This window comes from Haliaeetus leucocephalus, unplaced genomic scaffold (genome assembly GCF_000737465.1).
Source record: "Haliaeetus leucocephalus isolate CR32 unplaced genomic scaffold, Haliaeetus_leucocephalus-4.0 Scaffold140, whole genome shotgun sequence".
NCBI lineage: Eukaryota > Metazoa > Chordata > Aves > Accipitriformes > Accipitridae > Haliaeetus > Haliaeetus leucocephalus.
In genome coordinates this window covers 16,657,576-16,683,393 of record NW_010972576.1, presented here as the reverse complement: position 1 = coordinate 16,683,393, position 25,818 = coordinate 16,657,576, and the positions used below count along the sequence as shown (strand labels likewise).

Sequence of the window (25,818 nt, the reverse complement as noted above, 5' to 3'; positions counted from 1 at the left end):
CAGGTTGTGACAGTGATTGATTTATGACCCTGTCAAAAGCCAAGGTTGTTTGTACAAGCACAAGCTGTAATGAGCTGAAGCGGAAATGAACTGGAGCTGGAACCACAGACCAACTGGAACTGAAATGAAGCCAGAGAAGATGAAACCCAAGTGGAACCTAAAACTTGCTGGAAGCAAGAACAAGCTGGGGGTGCACCTGAAACAAGCCAGGGGCAGAAACAAATGAGCTGGAGCCACAGATGAACTGGAGCTGCAAACAAACTGGAGCCGTCCATGAGCTGGACCTGAAATGAACTGCAGCTGGAATGAGCCAGAGCTGTCCATGAGCTGGAGCCACAAATGAACCGGAGCTGTCCACAAGCTGGGGCAGAAACAAACAAAACAGGGGCAGAAGCAACTGACCTGAAGCCACAGCCAAGCTGGAGCCACGAAGTCCCTGCAGTGTATCCGAGTGGGCAGAGCCAGGTGGCTGCAGGCAGGGCTGTCCCCAGCCATGTGCAGGGTAGGTGGCAGCATAGTCCTTGGCACAGGCAGCCTGGCTTCTTCATGGGGGCTCCACACCCCACATCAGGTCTCTCTGGTATGGGTGGCTTCTGGCATGGCTGGGGCTCCTGTGTCCATCCCTGCACAGGGAGAGATGTGGGACAGTCAGAGCTCCCTGCGGTGTGGCATGGCCCAAAACACCCCCAGAGCTGCTGCCCCTGCAACCACTGCTGCCTCCTGGGCACAGGCAGCTCTTCCCAGCCCCTAGCCAGTGGTTTTGGCAGCGGCTCTCTGGTGCTGCACACCCACAATGGGAGGGGAAGGAGAAACAGGGATGTGCCACCAGAAACATCCCATTTCTCCCTGGGGAGAGTGGGTGAGAGCCAGCATCTGGCTGAAAACCCACCTGCCCTGTGCAGCAGCAGCAGCACAGACCTATGACCAGCAGCCCTGGGGCTGGGGACAGGGCTGGACCCTGACAGTGCTCGCTCCCACCTCCCTGACTAACCCGTTGCAGCTGCGGCCCTGCCAAACACGTGGCACTGACCTGCCTGGCCTGGGCTCAGGGTGGCCTGTGGGGATGGGAGCTGTGGGGCCACCTGGAGTTCCCTCTGTGCTCACAAACAGCCTGTGGCCATGGGGGGAACCCACCTGGGTGGGCACAGGCCCTGGTCCTGAGCTTCCCCAGGGACATGCACCAGCACCCACAGCAACCTACCGGCACTGCCCCTCTGGCAGTGGGACCCCTCCTTTCCCTCAAGGGCCCAGCAGGGAGCCCTGCCAGGGGATGGCATCTGCCCTCCCTGTCCCTTAGCCGCTCCGCCGGCAGGATGAGGGACAAAGCCAAACTGCCCTGAGCACAAAACCACTCCCCGAGCTCTGGCCAGGCCTGGCTCCTTTGTGCCTGCTCGGTCCCAGCACCCCGCTCCCAGGGCCGGGGACATGACCCATGACCCCTGCCTGCCCCTCCATCCCCAGGGACCCATCCCCTCCTGTGGCACTGGAGACTCCCCCGGTCCCACCGGCACATCTGGTCGTACCAAGCAGGTCTGCTTGACCGCTGCCTTGGGGGACTCCCCTCACTGGGCATGTCCTCCCCACTGGTGTCCTCCCTGGCACTTGCTGCCTCGGGGCCGTGCTCCTCGCCCAGGCGCCGGGATGAGCCTTCCCCACGCTCCGGCCCAGCCACGCGGCCTCGCCTGTGCCGCCAACACCTCCCGAGGGACCGGCAGCACCGGGACGGCCGTAGCTCCCCGTGCCCGGCCGGGCCGGCTTCACCGTGTCACCGATGGGGCTGCAGGCGCCGGCGCGGATCCCTGGAGCGGCCTCTGCTCCCACCGCAGCACGTTTTGAGTGGAAAAAGGTGGTTTTCAGCAGAAGCAGGGCTTCGTGCAGGGCCCGGAGCCGCCCCAAGGCCCCACCGTGGCAGCGCCCGATGCTGCCGGCTCCGGCCCTCGGGCATCGCCTGCGAGGGTGCCGCCGGGCAGGGCTGAAGGGCTGAACCCTGGTGGAAACTGGCTCCCCCCCCCAGCAGCAGCTCCCACACACACTGGTTCGGGCTCTCCCCAGCTCCAGCAGAGCCAGCGCCAGGCCGGAGGGGTTTGTCCTGCCGGCAGCTGCTCCAGAAAAGAGCTGGGGAGAAGCAAGCAGCTGGGAGGAGGGAGCCTAGGGGCAAGAGGGGTCACCAGCCGCCCTGGGAGACCCCCAGCCCCAGCAGGTTTCCATTTCCCCCAGGGGACATATACCCTGGCACAAATATTTATTTTCTGTGCATCTGATTGATAATGTTTCATGTCTGTCTCACATAGACAGGACAGGAAAAAGACAGCAAGGAATGTTTTACTGACAGCCCAAAAATAGCCAAGAAGTTTATTATTAAACTGCTAATAAGAGCCACTGTTAGGTGAGGAGATCAGCTGGATGATTTACTGAGATGTGGTACTTCAGGGATGCCCATGTGCTGTTAGGAATCATTGCTGGGGGTTTTTTTGGGGGGAGGGGGGAAGCAGGGCAGGGAGAACCTTGTGCGTATTGTGTCAGACTGATGTGGTCATGCCACTCTGCTTTTTCTTTTGAACCTTCACCTGCAGGTTGGATCAGAATTGCAAAGATCGGTGGTTAAACGCTGATGCTTGACCTGCTAGTTACTGCCATAAGTGCTCTATTACTGAAAGGCTGTGGCTTTAAACAATAGGTTACCTCCCTCCCAGAAGCACGGATTTACCAGGGGACACATCACTGGGCGACAGAGGCCCCCCCCAAGCATGTATTTGGAAAAAATCCACCACAGCATCTGGACTCCTCTGAAAAGGTAATGCAGCACAGCTCACAGTGCTGCAGCCACAGTTGTGATGACTTTTTAACAACAAACTAAGCTGTGACAAATGAACCCCTGCTGTATTTCATCAGGTAGTAAAGATTACCTGTTTCTTCAGTCTACTGTGGCAGACTTCTTTTTACTTCCTAGCACGCTGTCTGGCACCATTTCATCATTTATTTCAGTCAAATCCTGCTGGCTGATATTTTGAGGGTTCATAGCTTTACCTAATAGCAGATCTGGAAAGTCAAGCTTGTTTTTTGAGCAAGAACTGTATCTTTGAATGAGGCTCCCATGCGCAAGATAATGATTTTTCTATTGGTGCACTAAAACTCTTGAATCTCATTTCTAGGTATTCCCATTGGAATTGAAACAGCCAACTGCGCAGGATGTAACCACTGTTGGATGATAGCACTATCCTTTCTGCAGAGCTCCCCATGTCCTGCCAACAGCTGCCCAGGCAGACAGAGTTCAGGCTGTGCCTGCCCAGCAGGTTCACCAGCAGAGCTGGTGTTTTCTAATGACGTAGTTGAGGAACATTCAGGCCAGTAGAAACATTTATTCTTCTTACTGGAACTGAGACCAGTAATTTGTTACTGAGCTGAATTCAGACTGGTTACCTACACTTTCACAGATCTTGAAATAAGCTCCTGAAGCATGGGCCTCCAGCAAAAGTATGAGTGGGAAACATGGTGAGGTACTAGACTGGGACTCTGGAGGGCAATGCTCTGTTCCCAGCTCTCCTGTAGATTCCTCTGATCTCAGATTAAGTCTCTCAGCTCCAACTATGACCACTCCATACCTCCCCAAGAAAAATACTGTTTTCAACCCTCTGCCTTTTTTCATTAGATATAAGCCTTTAGAAACAGCTACAGCTTCACAACAGGATTTTACAGCATCAGATGCATAGAGGTTTGCAGGTACTGATGGCAAGTAAATAATAACATATGCTTCCTTCATGTACAGCCTTTGTGGTAGTGGACTCTGCCACAAGGGGGATCACTGATCACCCTACAATAACATTGCGTATGTTGACATAGTATGACATGTCTAATAAGTTATCTGGAAGTGAATTTCTTAAATGACATCTTTTCAGTGTGTTCTCTTCAGCCACAAAAAAACCCACATACATGGTTTTAAAGAGGGCATGCATAGATGTTTTAACCACACCTACCAACAAGCTTGGACTACAGGTCTGCTGTTGTATGTTTTCCAGAGAACTCTGTGCTCTGAAGAGCACATCACAGAGATGGAGAACTTTTAATATGCATGTTGAAGCAGCATAAACTTGCTGGTCTCAGAATGTCATCCAACTTAGCTTTGATATTTCCTTAAGTGACCTATTTTATATATGTCCCTCTTCCTTCCACCTTTACAAAAGGGGAGATGAAGTCAAGTCTTTCTCCTTCAACAGAAGTAAGGAGGAATTAATCAAAGTTATATGATACACTTACCCAAAGTTCTCGTCTTTGGGCTACCCCTCCTTTAAAGCTGAATTCAGACTCCCATGTTTTCCTAAGCCTGTATTTTTTCGCTCACTGAATGAAGTACAGTAAATAATGGCACCTGTAACAGTTGCTTTGTGGCCTATGGATTTACTGAGTAGGAACTGGGTTTGAGTCATTTAGTCCAACTGCAGAAGCCCTACAATAAGCTCTGAGGTGATAGCAGTTGTGGTTTTCCTGGTGACTTGGATTAGATCTGAATTGTTAGCTAGAGCTGAAAAGGTTTCCCTTGTGCTATGGCTCTCACAAAAGGCTGTTTCTGCCCAGGCATCTGTGTGCTGCTGAACTGCACGTGGAAGGGGAGGTATGTGCTGTAACTGTTGAGCAATTTTTGTTAAACTGAAAAGGGAAGTGTTACTCACATCATTGGCCACGAGATTATCAGCTTTTATGGTCACAAGTAATTTAATGTCCAACCCAGGATGCTGGGGGCACATTGCTACAACATACAGTTTATTGAGCAAACCAAAAGCAAGCAAGCAAGCAGAATTTGGCAGTAACTTAAGAGCCTAATCATTTAACTCCTTTCTTTCTTCCACTGCAGTGATGCTAACACAGATCGTTATCAGCATGATTGTTCAATAGGAAGTAATATCACTCCTGCCTCCAAGCTGGAGAAATCAGATATTTGGAAGCAGAACAGTATTAAGCAAATTATAAACTGTGTTATCTCAGAAATGAATCAGTTAAACCAGCCAAAATCAGAGCAAAGATAGGGTTAGATAATCTCTGTGTGATACACAGTAGTGCAACATGTTGACAACAACTAGGACAGGGGAAACAAGGAAAAGGCAATCTCTCCAGACTACTTAACATGCCCACCCTGCACTGACATCTCTCGAAAAGCACAAGCAAAACTCAGCTTAGCTTTTAGTTGTAGCTGTACCAGAGAACTGGAAAAAATCTGCTTCAGAGCCAGAGTCCTGTCTTCCCCTCTTGCATGCAACCATCCCATAGTAACTCTTATGGAAACAATCAAGCTTTATGCTAAAAGCTGTTTCCAGTTCTTGCTGTCACTGATGCTACTGCTTCAGAATCTTACTCAAATGAGGGTTTGAAATTTTTCCTAATATCTGGACTAAAGTTACTAACAGTTTTAACCTAATTGCCCTTCAGCAAACATCACCCTTTTGGTTAGTTTCCCCCACTATGTTTTGCCATATGACTTTATTTTACCTTTACAAACAAGCCAGCTTCCATAAGATTTTCATTTTCAGGAAATCTCCTCTTCTGTACCAGATTGAGTTTGTTATTTTTTTATATGTATATAAAAAAAATTTAACAAAATTCAGTGCAATGCTATGACTTGTTACATGTCTATAGTAAAAATATATTTTCCAGAACATGCTAGGATTATATTTTCTGACAGCCACATCTTATTCTTAGTTCCTGTTTATCTTGTGTTCAGCTAAAGCTTCAGCTATCCTCCTTTGTCACTTTCAACAGATAAGCTCTTAGAGTGCCTTATGAATTCAGAACTATATGATCTTGCACAGCATACTATGAAATTTACCACCTCCTCCCTTTTTTTAACTCCGAGGCATTCTTGCATAACCCTTCCTGTTGCTTCTGTAAGTTTATTACATGCCTAATTCTCCTGCTACCATCGCTACTGCAAATATGAACATGACAGGTGTACAGACCCCACTGTGAAGAATTCTCCTATAAAATTTCTTCCAGTCTGACAGCTTTTTCTTCATTTGCCTTGTCTTAGTTTGAGTTATTTTACACTTTTCTACCCACATAGTGTAACTACTTTACTGATTTACAGGTAGGCTAGATCTGCCACATTTCTCCTGGCTATGAAATCAGTTATCAAAAATATACAGCTCTAAGAAATAAATTCACATTATATTTTATCTAGTTTTGTGAATAAGGTAAGTTTTCTATTATGGAAATACCACATAGAGCATGCATGTGGGAAGTCTCAAGTAAGCAATTTTAGAAAAGCACAGCACCTTCCTAATAACTCTAAGGAGTCGGCTTCAGGCGATTGGTTCAACAATTTCACTGTTCAAAAGGCAAACTAGGAAACACAAGCAAAAGATACAAAAGTGCTAAACTTCCTGGAAAAGCCAAATACAGGAAAAGGCTTAAAGCTATTTTTATTTTGTTTCTTAAAGGAGAAGACTTGCATATGAAAGTGTCAAAGCCCCATTATGATCGCACCAGGCTCAAAAAAGCTGAGCTTGCTGAAGATAAGCTCAAAAGTGAGCCATGAGGCACATACATAATTGAAATTCCTTTTTTGACACTCTGCATCCAGCACAAGTTAATGCTACTGCAGAGCTTGGTTCCTGCTTTGCACTGACCACAAACAAGCAGGGACCCCCTCTGAAGAACAGAAATGGCTCTTCTGAGACTAAGTAGGAACATGTTTTAGCATGTTAAAAGGGTCCAAAAGTATTCAAAAAATGCTCTGGAGTAGTTAATTTTTGGAGAAAACAGTGACTGAACTGATGCAGAGAGGCACTACAGAAGACTTTTCTCAGAACCAGGACAAATTTGCAGTTTGGCTCGCACGCGTCCAACCTGTGCATTGCTGAGAAGAGATGGAGATGTTTTGAGAGACCATACACAACACAGCCTACATACATACACAAACCAAATAAAAGCTCAATGTAATTACACAACCAATAGCTCTTCAGGCCACCCAGAACTCAGCATCAGTCCAGTCCTATTTTAAGTCATCTACAGCTGATTTTGTTCTAAACTGACAAATAACATGCTTGTATGAGTTGTACCTATTGGGTTTCTAATGTCACTGCCTTTCATTGCTGAACACCCCTCTTTGTGATCCTTGAAGTAATTTGATGATTTGTTCCCATCCTCACATGAGCTTTTGTTTTGTATCTGCAGGACACTTTTCAAGAACAGTTCTATGTGACTATGATAAAGAGAGAAGTGCACAACCCTGTACTTGCATCTGGGCTGGGGACCAGAATGGGAGCCAGGGAAATGCCAGGCACAGCTCAAGGAAGGAGGCAGCCCCTTCCATGATGCATGAGATGAAGGAGCTATGTTTCAAGAAATAAGATCCTACATAAATTAATATACTGCCTGCAGTATCTTTTTAAAAATCCTTTGTGAAGACATTTCAGACTGGATTTTGTAGTGCCAGCCTAAATAATACAGTGGTTTCCATTCACGTATATATTACTACTAGCAGAATATGAAGCGGACACTCCTAAAAGGAACAAATCCAAGGGTTAGTAAGTTTTTTGCTTGTGGCAGCTCAATGGCCAGATGGAAAGGTAACAGATATTACGCATCTGTGAACTGCAACACTAGAATGGTTTTGCAAATTTTTGCTGTTAATAAAATCATTGAAGCAGGAAGAGATGACCAAGATGATCATCCCAATGTATGGCACTATTAACTGTTAAATTTTTCAGTGGAGTGCTTTTACAGTAATAAAGGCGTGGACTCTTGTGCCTGTGTACATATTCGATACAGTAAGCTCCATTTCTCCTCCACAAGATAAAATGCTTTTCAGAATTCAGCAATGAACAATGTTGATTCAGAAACACACAGGAGACGCCCATGTGCATTCAGCTGCTGAACCAGCCACTGCTAGGAAACAGGCCATAGCACAGCTCTTCAGGCAGCTGTAAGACATCTGGAAACCCCAGGATGTCCCAGGAGGTGGAATGAGAAGTGTTATTTAAAGACTCACTGTATTTTCATTTTACAAATGAATAGTTCAGATGCTACTTCTTTATTTGAGAAAGAACTTATTCTATGTATTCCTTATAAAAAGCCCCAAAGGAGAAAGGCAGAAGCCTATGCTTAGTTTGGTTTTAAAGTTCAGAGTCTGTTCTATTTCAGTCCATACAACTATGCACTTGGCAAAGGATTCCTCTTAAACCATCAATCAAAAATCTAGGTAAAGGCTTTACAATTCCATAGAGTGCCAAAATTATCCTTGCCCAGACACCGGCAGAGAGACAGAGGAAAGGCAGCACACCACTTCCCCTGTTTAAGGTCACTGGAGATGTGGGTGACTTCTGTTACAAAACACATTAGCCTTTGAAACAGCACTCTCATGAAACAGTCCCAAGGGGCTTTTTCCTAGAGTGCAGAAAACCCAGGATGCAGGTTTGCTTTTCAAACCCAGCATGGTATAAGCCTCGCTGGAAACACACCTTGGATCCCAGGCTGACACAGGTGACACACAAGGACATTTTTCTAGGCAGGACTAGAAAGGGCAGGACTGCTGTCCTCTATCCCCTGTGAACAGCAGCATCTAACAAGCTTTCATCAGGAGTGACAATGATGTGACTGAATAAAAACATAGCGCAAAAATGTCAAGACGGAAAATGTCATAGCTCAAACACTACTCAGGAGATAAAAATTAACTCTAATGTTCATTGAACACAAACATGAAAAAAAAACCTACCAGGCATGTAGCAAATAAATCATTAACAGTGCTGAAAGTGGAGGGAATTAAAGATTTCACTACTTCAGTGTTTTATGGGAAACGCCAAAAACCCTTTTTGCTTCTTATCAGATCCCATGACAGTTAAACGTCTCAATTCTGGCACACTTCTTCATGACTTACTTACTTTGTGTTACAGAGAAGGTTATCGCAGGCTGAAAACCCCCTTTGAATTTTCACAGTGATTTTGCAGCAAGGGGGTTTTGGACAGCTTCTTAAAGGAGAATAAAAGGACAAGACCAGTTAGAGGAGTGGGACCAAGAGCTATGCTGGGGTTTGGAATAAGCTCCTTCCATTATGATTTGAATTTAACCCAGGGGACTTTGTGCAAAAGCAGTACAATTAGGCATGCAGGACAAATTCTTCCTTTAGGGACTCCTACAGTGGGGGTTGTTTAGAACGCAGCAGCAGACCCAAATAAGCTCAGTCAGAAACCTGCTTTTAAATGTTACTCATCGATGCAAGTAAAAAGAAACAGCATATATAATTATACTGAAGCAGAGCTGATTCTGAGTTAAATGGGTTCTGATTTTCCCCGGGAGATGTCTGAAGCACTTAGGAAGGAAAAAGCAGCCTGCACTACCACTACACTGGAAGCAAGTGCCTTCTACCTGGCAATACCCACACTTTTTTCCTCTACTGTCTGTATTATTACACAGGGCTTTGGAGGGGAAAAAAAATAAAGGTGGCAGTCAGGAAGCTTTCAGAAAAGATGTGAGAAGGGTAGTGTCAAAAAGGATCTGTGCTACCAGTCTCAAAATTTCAGTGGAGGATTTAAAAATGCATTGGATTTTTTTTTTTTAGTAACAAAGGAAGAACAGAGCATTTATAGCAGAGTTGCTCATGAAGACCTGAAGTCTTTTTACGGAGTCTTTAGCTTATTTTCTAGAGTCCCTTGCAAAACACTGTCATTACAACACATTGCTTAGTCTCCTGGGAAACTGCAGCATAGCCACCACTGCTCAAGTAAATTCTATTAATCATCTCAAGCCTTAACTAGACTTTAAAACCTACTTGCTTCTTCGCACAGAAATCCCCCCAGCTGGTAAAGCCCAGCTGACAAGACAGGTCTCAACAATGCTGAAACCCACGCCGAGTGCAGGGTCAAGATGCTAAATTGTCCAACAGTCCCATCTCCACTGAGGTATATGCATAGCAAGGAACAGACTCTCCCCAAAACATGTTAAAAAGCCAAAAAAAGCTAGACTAATGCATTAGCACGAGAAAAAAATGGAGGCTGTGAAGGAAAGCTAAAAAAATACAGCAATTTGTATGTACCTGTTGAAGACCCTGGGATAAGAATTTGTTAACTTAACTTAGAGTCAGGTTAACTCCATTGCTAACAGAGCTCAGTCAAATACCTTCTTATCTCTCTAATCACAGATGGAATGAAGAAACTAGGAATCAAAATGAAAAATTTTTTATTCAAACACTTGCATGCCTTTGGTTCTCTTATCTACTAAGCATCAAAAATGGGCAACAGACTCAAGACTGTTAATTTTTTTTTCCTCTCTGCAACAGGAAGATTCACAGACTTAATGAAGTCAGCTTAAAGGCATAGAAATGTTTGTTCTCTCAGGAAAACTGCATCATCACGCTCTTCCTAATCTTATTAGGGTGAGGACATGACCGCAGTATGCCTGAGTATGTTTCCACTCTTAACAAGAAGTGAAGGGCGGTTCTGTGGGTGCCCAGTGGAGAGGATAGGCAGAGTCTGTTCAGTAGCAGAAAAGTCCCAAGCTCAGAAGACTCAAATGCCTGAGGAAATGAGGTACTTGGCTAATGTCAGCTCTCGCTAAGCACCTAACAAGATGCATGACTACAGAAAGTGACAGCAAAGGAAATGCTGGAGACCTGCTTTAAGGCTTTCTGACACCAGCCAGGGAGCACTAAAGACACGCCAGTCTCTCCCTGTGACCTGCCATCCTGTATGCGCAGGCTATCTTCAGCCCTGCTGGTAACAGCTATTGACAGAGGAGCAGCTTTCAAGGATTTTGAACTAACAGCTTTTAGAAAGAACATCAGTGAAAGAATGACTTAAAAGGACAACCAGGTAAAATGTTCAAGATAAGGAATTAACAAGCCAAAGCACTAAAGAGCTCAAACCTCATTCAAGTCAAGAAGAGACTTCTCAATGTCCGATACTTACAGAACAGGATTTTGGTTGCCAAAGGATTTTCCTTACCTAATAATTCATCTCTTTGCTACAGACCTCTTGTACCTGGGAAGTATGTTCCAGCTAGCTTGAGGAAGATCGCTACATTAGAAAACAGATAATTCATTTGTGAATTAGGACAGAAAAATGGTCAATTTCCACCACCCATTCTGGACAGCATGCAAACCCACATCTCTTGTACCTTTGTCACCCGCACATCAGTTAACAGCTTCTTCTTCTACAAGGAAGCCCTCAACAGTTTGCCAGTGACTAATTTGGCTCCCTTCTCACACATATTAATTAAACCCTCAACCAAATGAGGACTGGAGGATGAACCCTTTTCCCTTGTAAGGCTTTAAAATGCAACTAAGAGTAAATGGTACGTCTAAAATATGCCTAGGCAGACACAGACAGGTTCCAGAAGCAGAAACATTTGCTGCAAGCAGTGTTCATTCTGAACACAAGGTGATGTGCCAGGCCAAGCCAAGAAACAATTGGGCTTAATTAACTTACATGTAATGAACATAAAACCTAGACGCTGTACTCCGTAACAGCTCTGTCTCAAACACTGTCCAATCAAATCCCTTGGACTGTGGTGTAACACTCTTTCCCCTTCCATGCCATTTGGACTCCTGCTATTTCAGTGATGCCTGGGGCTGGGCAAGATGTTTTCCCCAGCACCCTGGTAGCCTGCTGTACCTTGGGAAGGAGCCAGTTCACCTGAGGCTACACCAAGAGCAGCTCCTCTCATCAGAAGGGCTTTATCCTGTCAAACCCCTCCTGCCACTTGGGGGTAGGGGGGGAGTTGTTTTTAATAAATTCTTCAGGGAAAAAGCATATATTATCTCTGCTGTTTCACTTCCGTATTAATTGGGAAAAATATACAGGCTGGGGCTGATATAAAGACTTCTGATTAACTGCATACAAGACAAGAACATTATCTGGATAATACAAGACTAAAATTTGAAAAGACCACAAGCTTGCGCACAAGTTAAAAACACTATTGTAACTCCAATTCCCCTTTCCCATTCTCATCTCCTTTTGGTTCCTCTACATAAAACAGCTGATGAAAGCTCAGTTTCTTCAGAGTGAGTGCAAAAGGAATATTGATTTTATATGCATTTGGAGACATTCTTGGAAGAAACTGAGGTATTTGCAAGAGTTAAGGGGAAGTTAGCAGTCTACCTGCCTGTGTAAGCTTGAAACAAGCCTAAGCCACATGCTGCTTGACCACCTATTCTCAAAATCCTGGTGCCAATCTACCAACAGTTCTTTACCCTACACCCTAAAAAAGAAGTGACTACCCAGCATATATGTATTTTTTAAAATCCTCTGATTTCCTCCCCTCTGGTGTTAAGCAGGCACACAGTAAAACAAAATATCCAACTAAAAATAGATTTTTCTGCCTAGGTAGCTTTTAAGAAGACTAAATGATGAAAAAAGCCTGAACCCTTGGCACAGAGACTGTTCTAAGAGAAGAGCCCTAGAGAAGGCAATGCTACAGAGTGAAAGGAGGAAAGTAAAAAGAGGATAGATAAAGCTGTCATTTCTGGCAGAGGGGAGGGGCTAAGAAAGAAACTTCCAAAACATAGAGTAAAGCCCAGGACAGAAAGAATCAAAGAGTCAAAAGCCAGGTTGTTCTTGAATTTGCATGCACCCTATAAAAGGCCTGACCAAGATACTTTATCAGAAATAGAACCTGAAGGCTTGAATTTATTCAAGCAGTGAGCCTTACTTATTTGTGCACAACCACCAGTATGAGTTTGAAGGACCAAAATTCAACTTTGCTACTTTTAGGAAACCTATACTGCTTAACTCACTGTGCAGCCTGAGCGACACAGATACATTTAGGTGTCTGTTGGATCTGGCAGAATGACCACTCTTCTGACCTGGGGAGAAAAAAAACAAAAAAACAAAAAACGAATGAACAGTTTGAAGAGCATTTATTTAGACACCATATGCTGTTCTACGCATATTTAAAAAAAACACAAATGAAAACACCCAAACCTTTCTGTGGCACAGCAATTGTCACTTTAAAGGATTTTTCACACCTCTGACCACATCTGATTGGTTCAGAGGCTGCTCTGGATACAAAATAGATATGCTGTGAAATTCAAGCTACTTTACACCATAAAGTTGCCATTATTTGTTAACATCTATCTCTACTACTTTTTTTTTAATTCAGCGTAACTTGCTGCATACTCAACCACAGAGACCTGACACAGTTTATTCAGCTCTTCTACTGCAATTATTTCTCCACTAGCTGCAAGTTAACGGATTTCAGTGGATATCTGAACGCTGCCTCGTTTCATCTGGGCCTACCATGAAATTCTGAAAGGAGTCAAGTAACCTTGAACAAAGCACCACAAAGAATTCACAGCTCCCATTGATGGCAATACTTTTTATTAGAAAGAATAACAAAGTGCTTTCCATAGGACTCATTTAATACAGAGTTTTTAAGAAATATGATTTTTCCTTTTTATATGGACAGTTTCGATGTGATGATTTTTCAGTTCAAACAGGGTTCTCCAAGATTCTCCTACACGTAGAGTTTCTTCTCTGTACACAGTTGTTCAAGCATTTATGCATTTGGCAGGTGTGAAACAGTACTGAAGAGTCCATCCTTTAAAAAACAGCTGTTATGTAAAAAGCTTTCAATATTTTAACACTGACCAACAGGAATTACATAATTTGTTGTTTAACACAGATTTAAGGGACATAATTCCTTCATACAGTCCTACACACAGATGCATAAAGGTGCTTTCAGTTCTATCAACAATAATAATCACATATACCAATATAAATAACATTATCAATTTTTACTATATAGACAACAGTGAAATTGTCTTTTTTTATATATTAACCACCTGCCTTTTAGCTAGGGACATCCTTTGAATGTTTGGTGCTTCCTCTGCCTTGGAACTATATCTGGATGGAAGGAAGAACACAATGCAAGGACTGTTCACCCATTCCCCTCTCACTTTTGGCACACTTTTATGATCAGATTTCTTTTGACACACATATGCATCATTTCACTGCATTCCATTTTCCAACTCTTTCCATCTGATTCTGTCCTAGTCCCCTTTTTTCCTTGACTGCTCTTTCCTTTCCTGCAAATGACAGGAAAATCATAGCAATAGCACAAAATTAGGACAGATGATTCAGTGCAAATTCTTATATACAATGGAATGTATGAAACCAAACAGGTGAGGGGTATCTTCCATGCAATACGTTATTTTTCTTTTTTCATTTTCAGTCAACCTAACTCCATTAGGAGGGTTATTTTTTCAGGTTTTTAAAAATGAAAAACTTCTGTGAAGGACAAGATGTTATTAAGTTACCCTTAAGAGAAACCATATAAATCATTCACTGTACACACTCCAAAAGCTACCTGTATACAAACATGGAACATTGAAAGAACAACTGAAATGACTTCTTGAGTGAAACAGTCATAGTTATGCACATACTAAAAGGTAACATGCATATAAACAATGTCCTCACTGAACTTGTCAGTCACACCCTTGCTGCATTGTTCCCGATTCCTTATGTACAGAACAAAATCACCACTTCAAGGAAATAATACATGCCATCTCACAGCACAGTCTCTTTACACAAGAGTATTACTGCCACAAGGATATCACAGAGACACTTCTTCCTACAGGACAAAAGGAAATGGATGAGATCCTCTGAACAGTGACTTGACTGTGGGAAGAAAGGAAGGATTTTTTTTTTTTTTTAAATGACAAGATGCTTTCGTAGTACAGCCCTTATACAAGAGAAGAATACACATAAACCCACCACTATATCTATACAAAGATGCAAAGGTGTAAACAGATGTTCTGCTTTCTGAGTTTCTTGAAACAAAACTAAAGTTTACCCCTAGGCACTTGTGAGTACAGAGCTCCTGCCTCTGAGTTCAGCCTGTACTTGCTGTTTGCTCTGGGGCTTCCAGCTGTGAATAAGAAACCCCTGTATCCAGGATCACCTTCTGTTGTCAAACATTTCCCTGTCACCAGTGTAACTATTTAACAAGGTGCCACTCAATGCCGGCTGCCATCTAAACACACAGCTGAGCCTCAGTCCCACTCGCCCGCAGCCCTGCCGGTCCAGCAGAGCATCTGGGATCCACAGCCAAGATCATGTGAAGGTCTGGAGAGGAGACCTGGCTTCTCAGAAGGTAACTACGCCTCCGTTAGAAAAGCACAGAGACATGTCTACAGATGGCGTTTATAGGCACATAGAGGCTTTATAGAGGAGCTGGGCCTTCACGTTCACTGCCCTAAATAACAATTATTTCACTAATAGGAAAATCTGTAAGGACTGGGGCCAAGGGTCCTGGAAATAGAGCCCAGCAACCAACATGATCCATGTAGGCATAAAATCAGCCTTCAGAATCCAGTTGCAGGACTGGGAACACAAAGAAGCTCCCCTTAACTTCAAAAGTCTCTGGATAAGACAGCATTTTCAACTAATCTATTGTTGATCTCTGCTAGTATAAAAATGTTTAGGAAAAAAGTCACTGCAAAAGGTTAAGTAGTTTTCTGTAAATTTCACATCTTCTATTATATCTCTTTCACTAAATGTATAATCGCACTCCACCATAGATGAAGTCAATTTTGCAATTAAGTTTCTTACTGAAAGTAATGTAGGGCAAATATTAAATTGGTAGCCTATTTTGTAAAGATTCTGTCTCATTTTACTGTTTTGCTTTAAACGAGCAGGTTCAACTTGGAAATATTCAACATACCCCTGGTGTGGCTCCTAGGGAGCCAGAGTGAATTTTGCACCTACTCTTGAATGTATATATCCTATCCTCTGATTTGTGTTGCGCATGATATGCACCTATAGATATGCATTTTTGTTGCCACATGTGGAAATCAACCAGTTAAGACTACTAAATAAAATGACCACCTGATTTCAACTACTTTCTTGCCTTGCATGAGGAAACAGGTCTGATTTGCTTATGTATGCAAAGCTTCTAGCTTGTATTGGGTCCACGCTGCAGCAAATAAGGGAAGCGTTAAGAGATCTGGTCTGATACATATCTGGTTGTTCAGATGGTTCACACACGACCCAGAGGAAGCAGACAATATTCTAGCATTGCCGTCTGGAATGGCAACTCTCCAACACTGCAGCTGTAACTACCTACGAAGTCCATGAATTATCCAAATATTTATCCCAGTATTTATCTTCAGAACAAGGGCTGGGGGAAAGAGCAAATATAAAACAAAAGAAAGAAAAACAGCAGTAGGAGCCGAGTATGTTTCCAAAAACAAGGCAGAGCTACATTAGACCATTTGGCCAATATAGGACTGCGATTCCTCCTAAACAACAGCTGAAGCCTTGTGTGAAGTCACTAGTATTAGTATAAAAGCATTTTGCTGGCATAACTTGTTTCCTGGGGGAAAGCTTGCTATAAGCTAAACTAACCAAAGGTGCTTTTGTGTTGGGAAGTTGTATTCACCTTATGAATATTTGCCATTGTAGGTTTGTTAGCAAACCTCCCTTGTGCAGATTTAGGTTTTCAGCAAAAACCTAGCAAATTATGCAGATTCAGGGAACAAACAGTACAGAAGCGCCCCCCCCCAACAGTGAAAGAGGACACTTGCATGAAGTGTTCTCTTACAACCAGACAAGAAATTTTCACTATACAAAGCAAGAACATTGGGGGAGGGGAACAAAAAGACAATCCTTGGACTAAGGCCCCAAGAGTGCTGAGAACAGTACATTGGACATCATTCTATTTCAAACATCTCCTTTTTTGCCCTTGAAAGATGTAGTAGGGCACTGCTGACTTTGCTTAATATGCATAATTTTAGCACCCCTCACCCCAAATGTTGGAAGTTCAGTGAAATGCAATTCGAAGCATTGCAGCTTTTGATATGCCACCCATTTACCTAAACACATAAATCCACTGACATAGTGACAGTGTTGAAATACATAATTTGAACAGCATCTATAAAATTTTACTGTTGTACATAAATAATGACAAGGCACAGAACAGCAACCAGTCCAAGAGCTTGTAGGCCAAGAAACCAGAGCATCAGCCAGAAGAATATAATTATTACAGGTTCTACTATCCGTTCTCCAAAGTACATCCTTGTGAAGCCTATTCTGATAAGGCTTTTGTTCAGTTCGCCAAAGAGAGTCCCCATCTTTTTATAGTCATCTATTACAGGTTCTGTGGTGTGGTTTCTTGGTTCTTGCTGGACCTGCGGACAGAAGACAAAATTAGGAAATATGTTGTACAATCAATTCTTATTACTGTGATTCTGAACGAGTCTCAGCTGTTTCTATTCAAATGTGTAAAAGTAAGATATACGTGGTATAAAGCTACTCCTTAAATCAAGAAATTGAAAGTGTTACGTATCTTGTGACTTCAGTACAACGTTAAGGATGACACTCACTTGTCCAGACTTGGGGCATCTGAAGTGATATTACAAACATATGACAGCCTGTCACCCCTCCAAATGCCACTCTAGAGGGGTAAAGCTCTCCTGTAGGTCATACATCTTACCTGTCTGTGCAACGTGGATGTCAGGGCAACCAAAATGGAATTAGATGCTTGTAATTTCAGGGAGGGGATGTGACTGAAGTAGATTTGTTGTAAATTATTTCCAGAGTATCTTCAGAACCACAAGAACAATACAAAACTATTAAGCATGAACTATTTCACACCAAAGCAAAGGGAACTGAAGGGCTGCTATCACCACTGAAAGAAGGGCACTGGATTCCACTGGGAAGAAGGCAAACATCCATCCCCACATTGGCATAGAAAGCTGTGAAAGTCAGGCAAAGGCAGACAGACCCAAGGACCACACAGATGCAAAGTGGTGGTACAAAGAAGCAAAAGGGGAGGGGAAACAAGTTCTGTACTGTTCCCTAAAAGAAAAACGATGGGGCAAATGCATAGGAAGGCAGATGCACACCTTTAGATGAAGATGCCATATTTAAATATCACTGCAGAAAACATGTTACTATTTCAACATGTAAACTGCAACTAGATTAGAGCTTGAAATCCCATCTCGCCTTCCCCAGTGTCCAGAGATCCTTTGCACAAAACCTTATTGCCTTGTGTTTGGGTACGACAGGGAGAACACGCTTTCAAGATGATGAACACGAGTTTTCTAATCCTTCCATTAGGCAGCAACGAAAACACATGCGGCAGGTACTCATCAATATTTCAGTCAATAGGTCCAACAAATTGCCTGCAAACTCTATGTGCAATTCGTCTACTCCTGGATTCAAAGCAAACATGTATCTTTAGTTCTTTCTTCAAGGATGAAAGCTATTCTATGTCCCTGGTTATACAGCATGGTCTCGGTGGAGAAACAGACATTCCCTCCCACAGCAGTGCCAGGCTCTCCATTAGAGAGCAAGTAATAAAGTGAACTCCCATTCCCATGGAAAAAACATCCAGCAAAGACCAAAGGAAGCTCGTATATTTTTTTCTAGGCCAGACTTTAGGCCACGATGCAGAACCTTCTGACTGAATGAGGGTTGGGTAAAGCACCACAGCCGCTACTGAAAAAAACCCCAACAAAACCCCTACGGTCCCTCAGCTGTGTGTGCTTGCACATTTTTTTATTTGCTTATTCATAAAGATTTTGGTTTAAGCTTCAGTACTGAATCCCAGGAAGGGAGGGGTGCAAGAAGCCTAAACAGTAACGAATATTGTGTTCAGTTTTTCTGTGGCCTACACAGGAGCCTGACTGTGGAGAACTGCAGTACTGGAGGTTCCGTGCTGACAGGCACCGCCTTGCCTCTTTTCCGCCTGCTTCTCAGGCCCAGGTTGTTTTCTCCCCCTCACTGGATATGGAAACCCCAATTTTCAGCATTTTGGCTTTAGCTGTGCTTTATTTAATTCAAATAAATGTTGATGCCTCGTTAATTCCAGCCTTTCAAGATTAGTCTCCTCAAGAAAGGCAGAACCTCTTGTGAGCTCCTGCAGACTCGGCAGGGCAGGGGCCTTGCCACCCGGGGACACAGTGTTATTAAGGGAACGCTCATCCCTCCATTCCCACAGAACACAGGAAGACAAACAAACTATTAGCCTAAGTGGTATATTGATCACAACGATTAGGGAAAAGAGAAAGGATGTGCTGTGAAGGGAAAATGTATTTGCTTGCTCCCTGCATGCAGAGACCCCAGGGAACACATGCCTACAGGATGACGGCGGAGGGGCTCAGCGCGCAGCTCGCATCAAGCGGCACGGAGACCACTTCTGAGAGAAACGGGCAATGTGTGCAGGAGAAATCACTGTATTTTCTAGCAAAGTAGCTTAGGCTTTGAGCCAGCGGCCAGTGCAACTAGGAGAGGGAAAACAAACGAATCACTTCTTTGCCTCTGGATTATTAATGGTACTCAGCAACGTCCTGGAAGCCTTTGCACAGAGCAAGCAGAGTGCAGCGCTGGCAAGGAGACCGCCAGCAGGCACGTGTCCACCAGCTCCATCTCACCGGGCCAGCTAAACACGATTAACTGTACCTGTCCACGCTGACGACGTCTCTCCTGGTATGAGGCAGCTGTAAGACATGGGATTTCCCTAGCAGCCCCACTCTGCTTTGATAAGATAACAGCAAGAAGTTGCAGAGTCTCTAAAGCAGGTTACAGAGTAAATACCACCTTACTTAGGCTGCCCAGGTCTTTTTTATTTTTTTTTAAAGCAAGATGTTATCTCACCCTCTCCTTCTCAAACAAGGTTAGATTCACGAAATCCAAAAGTGATTATGAAAAACTTCTAGACATGGAGACTGACAAGTATGTAATTACAAAACAAGTGTCAAGTTATTTTTCCAAATATTTTCAAGAGCTTACAAAACCTTTCAGAATGATCATGGAAATTCTCAAGATTTCAAAGTCTGCTTCAGTTAATTCAGGCTGAGTACGTCTTGCTTCAGGCAACTCAGCAAAAAACAAGTGAAGCTTAAAACAGATGATCAGCCATAAAACACACATGACATATTTTTCTTTACTATTGCATAATATCTCACGTGCTGGACAAATATGTTTCTTCAGAGGTGTAGCTAAAATAGTACCATTAGGACAAACAGCAGTAATGTTACAATACTCCGAACTGCTAAAAAAAATTAAATAAGCTTTAACATTGCAGCTAGAAGTTCTCTCACTAATTTTCAGGGCAACAGTAGAAACAGTGTACAGTCCTGCATCTGTGCCAGTAGCTCTCAAACCGTATCCTTAGAACGAAATACTTTTTTTCCCCCCCAAAAAGTACTTTTCTAAATGTTTTTAGAAATTGTCTGTCTTCACCAAGCACACAGTTCCCTGCTGACTCTTAATTTCCATAGAACTGTCTTCATAATAAATCTTGCTGAATCAGCCTGAAGCTAGACAGACACTACCATAACATAAAAATGCGGAAAGAGGAATGTACCCATTCTGAGCAGCCCCTGCCTCCAACAAAACAGAACTTCCTCATTTAAAAGCAAAAGAAGTTTCTGTTTCAAAGTTGGTAGTTTTAAAAATCAATGCCACTGCCTTGGTTTCATAACTTTTAAGAATTTTTTGTGTATCAAGAGAGAGTGGAGGGAATTTCTTTACCTGCACTAGCCCCAGAGAAAACGTGCTTTCAAGGCCTTTACAGCAGCTCTTCTCCTCATAGCTAACATGCACTACGCAGGGGGCACCCCCAGACTTCATCTGCCTCAATGCAGGAGGGAACCTAAGAGAGGTCTGTCTACTTCATCTGCACTAATTTGTTTGCCTACCCTCACTCTTTGAAAGACAAGAGTGATGAAGAAGTTCAGAGGGGCTTGGGGAGCAGAAGTGCCGCCAGAGATCTAGATGGATATAGATGGATGCCCAAAATGTCTCCTGAAAAGGAAGGAACAGCAGTATTGTCTCCCCAACTTCCCTCCCCTCCTTCCTCCAACTGGCTGAAAGAGACTCACCAGATACAGACATATGGGATTATTCCTGAAGGCGAAAGGAGAATGGGACTTTCCTGTGTGAATGAAGCTAAAAAAAGAATATATTAGAAATGCTGATTGCATTTGTTTCCTAACCTAATGTTTCTTATCAAATTGCTGTAATGAATTACTTGTTACTGTAATTTAAATTAATTTTACATCTAAGTGATTTTATTTTAGACATACTGGCATCATCAAAACCCTTAGAGCAAATTACACTAGCAGATTCCTTTATACAAACCACTGTGTATGGCTTCATTGCCTCAATTGCCTTTTCATTTTATATTCCTTAAATGCTTTCATATAGTGTAATAATTTTTTTTTTGTCATTTAAAAATATTTCATAGAATTGTTGAATAGTTTGGGTTGGAAGGGACCTTTAAAGATCACCTAGTCCAAGCCCCCTGCAATGAGCAGGGACATCTTCAACTAGATCAGGTTGCTCAGAGCCCCATCCAGCCTGACCTTGAATGTTTCCAGGGATGGGGCATCTACCACCTCTCTGGGCAACCTGTCCCAGTGTTTCACCACCCTCATTGTAAAAAATTTCTTCCTTACATCTAGTTTGAATCTGCCCTCTTTTAGTTTAAAACCATTACCCGCTGTCTTACTGCAACAGGCCCTGCTGAAAAGCCTGTCCCCATCTTTCTCATACTCCCCCTTTAAGCTGTGAAAGGCTGCAATAAGGTCTCCCCAGAGCCTTCTCTTCTCCAGGCTGAACAACCCCAACTCTCTCAGCCTTCCCTCACAGGAGAGGTGTTCCATCCCGCTGATCATCTTCATGGCCCTCCTCTGGACCTGCTCCAACAGGTCCGAGTCTTTCCTGTGCTGGGGGCTCCAGAGCTGGACACAGTACTCCATACTCCATTTCATATTTGGTTTCTATTTTTTTACTTTAAATTATTTAAAATTAAAAATGGAGTTATCATATAGAACAGAAAGGGAAGTGTCTGATCTGTCCTGTTGCTCAGTACATATGCACAAACAATGTTCTTCACAAGCCTACTGAAGTACCTGAGGGTTCCCACCAAGCACCCAGTTTTCTCTTGTCTTTTCAGATGTTTAGTGTTATAAAATTTCCCTCCCTATTCAAACTGGCACATTTGTATCAGCAAAGCTGTTGCCTGCTGTCTCCTACTGTTTACTGGCAGAAAATCAGAACTTGAAGATCCACACTCTGAAGAACTTTACTATGGAAACTGTAACGAAATTTACCCAGCTGTTATGACCAAAGGGCTTAGGGGCTTGGATGCTTTAAGGAGAACCATTACGTGCCCTCTCAGATGCAAGATGCCATAAAAGGACCTTTTTCAGAATTAAAGTCTCTGAGGAGGTCGCAGAGGAGATACTAAGCTCAAGTTCTGTCCACTTCCACCACAGCTAGTACTCCTACATCCCTGAAATGCTTCTGACAAAAAACCTCCTGTGTAATTGAATGTTTTCCTGGACTAGCGTTAAAACAACAGAGAAGGTAAAGTAAACTCAGCATACTAAACCCAACAAACATCCGGCTGTGGCTTCACCAATTATGTTTGTCATCAACATAACACGCAAAATTACGTGTGTTCTCACCACTGACTACCCTTGCTTATGGCAAACTTCCACACTCAAACTCACTGTTGCCTAAATTCAGGAAAGCACATGGTAAGTCACAAGCAGAGGCCGCTCCACACTGGTCTGACAGCAGAAACTTTTTCTTGCTTACCCCCTTCCCATCAAGGGTGTTTTGACCATGCAGAGAAACAGGAGAGCCCATCAGAACATACCCCCCTGCAAAGAATCCATCTTTGCAATGATTCATACGCTACTCCCTAGGAAAGAAGGATAAAGTTAGCACTGAACTTTTCACAGTCATTTAAGGCTGATCCCTGTCTGCACCTCCTAAGTATAATGTAGCCAGCTCAAGGTCTTTTCCCTTCAAATTGCTGGGAGCACAAAGCTCCTGCCCCTGACCGTTTGCAGATCACACCAAGTAACTTTGCCAAGCCCTCAGAGGATGCAGAACACAAATGGATCCAAAGGGGACATGAACCTACCCAACACGCTTGGAAAGCTGTTCTCCTGTGGCTCATCAAAACAGCATGGAAGCACAGATTTAGCATTTCTTTTTTCTGCTATCAGCAACGCTAGCTCACTGAAGGACAGTATCAATGATGTCCTTACACAAAGACTAGATGTCCTTACACAGCGTTGCCAACAGGCTCTGCTTGGAAGTCCCTGCAGCTTCTCTTAGGGGCACAGCCGCTGCTGCAGCACTTCCCTCGGCAAGAGATGGAGCCCGGTGCCCACGCTCAGGGCACCACACACTTGCTGGATCTGGTGGATTTGCTGGCCATGTGCAGATCACATGTGACAAACCACTGCAACATCTGTGTGCAGGTGAATCTCTGTGTGCTCAGGGTTGCCAACCCTGCCAGAAGAACTTGGGCTTCCCAGGGCTCATCCTTGGACAGAGGTCTGAAAGGAGCAACCCCAGCTGCTCCAGCAGCTGCGGCCGGTGCCTCCTGCCAGCCTCCTGGAAGAAAGACAGCCCTGCTTCATCACACAGCCCTCTGCCACACGGCTAGTGTGATGGGAGAGGTGCTGCGGGGCCACCAGGAAAGGCAGCTGTGGGCTGGATGAATTGTCTGGGAGGAACACAAACTGAAGGGCTCCGAAGCGATCGCAATGATTCTCAGTCCTGTAACCTCACCACTGCACTAGCCGTGAGGAAAACAGGTGTAGTTGTGGTCTTGCCTTCCAGGCATTTCATCTGCTGAAGCAGCAGCTTGGTCCAGACTATTCCATACTTAGCGTAAGGATCTTGAGATGGTTTGCGTGGTTTGTGATTTTCTTGCGTGTGTGGAAAAAAAAGTCACTGACTTGAGTGAAATAACTGGATGAAGTTCAACAGCCTTCATTCTGTGGGAGGAGGGAGTGGGTGAACATAAGGGACCTGCTCCACCTAAAGATTCAGGATGTTTTGTTAAAGAAAAAATAAAATCCATTCAACTACTCTGAAGGTACAAGATCCTTCAAAACAAACCAAATAATATCCGTCTTCCTATGTTTCATGACTAATGAATCGAAGAAACCCCAACAGTCTTCTGTTGCTCAGACGACTTGAAAAATTCCCACCCTGCACTCAACTTGACAACAGCACCATGCGGAGTCCAAGTCTATCAGTCTTCTCTCTTCTTACACCAACTGCCCAAAAGGCACATTACACAAATGTGAACTCCAGCAATGGAGGAGAACAGTCCAGTAGACTGGGAAAATAACTGCTCTCCATGTAAAACCTCGTGATTTTACAGTTGAGTAGCTGCTGCTAGGCAAAGAAAGCAAAGAGAAAGAGGAGTGGGAAAAAGGTATCCACAAAGTTCATCTCCAACACAGAAAAGCAGCAGTGTCTCCAAATTACTTGTAACATGCTTCAGATCACAATCGGTCACATTTATAGTTATAAAAGAAAGAAAGAAGAGATGGCATATTTAAGAGAATTACTTCCACATTAGATAGAAAAGAAACCTCTTTTGAGTTTAGTAGCAAACACGTGTTTAACAACATCTGAGACATTAAAGAAACACAGGGATATCACATTTACATACTCACCTGCACATTTTCCTTTTTTTCAAGTAAACTGTTTCCTCTGCAGTATTTAACTGCTCACTATCTATTTCACTCCAGTCATGGTTATTTTTGCTCCAGGGAACAGGTGGTGTGTCTGATAGCTGAAGCCCATAGGCACTTAAATGTCAAAAAAGCCAGAGATGTGACTTTAGGAACTGAGAAACTGAAAAATACTTCTGTATTTTTGAAAGCTGGAACATTAACGTTCAGAAGAGAGCACCTCACAAAGTCATCTCTTTTTAGAGGATGCAAACTAAAACTGAAAATACTTCAAGCTCAATCTTACCGAAAAATACGAGAAGAAAGCGAGCAGATGACAGAGACCAGGATGGAAGAAACCACAAGTTCCCTTCCCTCCAAAATAAGAGCCCAACTTCTGTTGGGTGCAGACAGGGACACGTACCAGCCAACACACAGCTACAGGTATTTTATAGTTAGGTAAGTCCCAGAGGAATGAATTAACCACTCTCGCTGGTACTCGGCCCCATCTGACCGCCCAGCGTACCGACTGCCCACGGACCGGCTTTGGAGAGTTTTAGCAAATGGCAAGTTCCAGGCCGTGGCCTCCTCTTTCTCCGAACTGCAGCCTCGCCCCATCGCAGGGCACCAGCACAAAACCCTGCGACGCGTGGGTCGGCCGGGCGCAGGCTTTCTGCCTCCTACTCCTCCGCATATGCAAACCAGACAGTTTTCTTATTAGTAACACCTGGCACGTGACCAGGATTTCACCCTGCCTTCCCGTACTTAAAAGGATTTCTTACTTGTAATTAAAAGAAAGTGAAATTTGCCCAAGAAGGGCAAATAATTTTATTGGAATAAAGTTTCCGATTTTCTTCCTCTTCTACTGCAGGAGGAAGAGAACAGTATCCCTTCGTGTCCTTTGCTAGCATGAAACTAACGATTAGTATTTGACCTTGTAAATGTAAGCAGTAAAAAGATCTTGATACTCAGCCAACAGACTATTAAGACAATAAAATTAATTTCAACTGTCTGGAGAAAAGAAAAAAAGGGTTCAGTTCTCTAGACTAATTTTAATCTGATATTTAAATATGAAAAGATTAATAGATTAGGAAATGAGGGGGAAAAAAAAAAATCATACCTCACTTCCAGATGAAAAACAAGACAGAAAAAAAAATAAGTTTAACTTGTTCCTCTGGGAAAAAAAGGCAAATGCAAGAAAACTAGAAAAATTCTTAATACCGAAAGTGCTTTACAACAGCTACCAATCAAAGTGACATACTTAGAGGGAGTTTAAATAAAAAATTGCAGAACAAAGATTGGGTTAAAGTTCATTTCACAGCAAGAATCCAGACACCATTTACAAAATAGAAACAAGATGTTTCTATAGAAACAAGCAACAACATAAGAAAAGCAACTGCACT

At 43.4% G+C, this 25,818-nt stretch overlaps 1 protein-coding gene across 1 annotated transcript; it reads right to left on the bottom strand.

Annotated features, from left to right (window-relative positions):
* Nucleotides 1-13,636: 13,636 nt before the first annotated feature.
* Nucleotides 13,637-25,033, bottom strand: LOC104827809 (chromosome unknown open reading frame, human C4orf32). Its single transcript, XM_010561062.1, has 4 exons — nt 24,942-25,033; nt 24,419-24,553; nt 17,416-17,524; nt 13,637-17,110 (listed from the first exon to the last, which is right to left on the bottom strand). Exons 1-4 carry the CDS (start codon nt 25,031-25,033, stop codon nt 16,865-16,867), a joined length of 582 nt encoding a protein of 193 aa, XP_010559364.1. The 3' UTR covers nt 13,637-16,864.
* Between the last annotated feature and the right edge of the window lie 785 nt (nt 25,034-25,818).

Bases quoted from the DNA above. Each gene is read 5' to 3' on its own strand.
- LOC104827809 (XM_010561062.1), bottom strand. From the start codon at position 25,033: ATGGGGCGAGGCTGCAGTTCGGAGAAAGAGGAGGCCACGGCCTGGAAC. The intron at 24,554-24,941 runs GTACGCTGGGCG...TTGACATTTAAG, and splicing joins AGCCGGTCCGTGGGCAGTCG to TGCCTATGGGCTTCAGCTAT. The intron at 17,111-17,415 runs GTAAGATGTATG...TTCTGTCCGCAG, and splicing joins CATCCACGTTGCACAGACAG to GTCCAGCAAGAACCAAGAAA.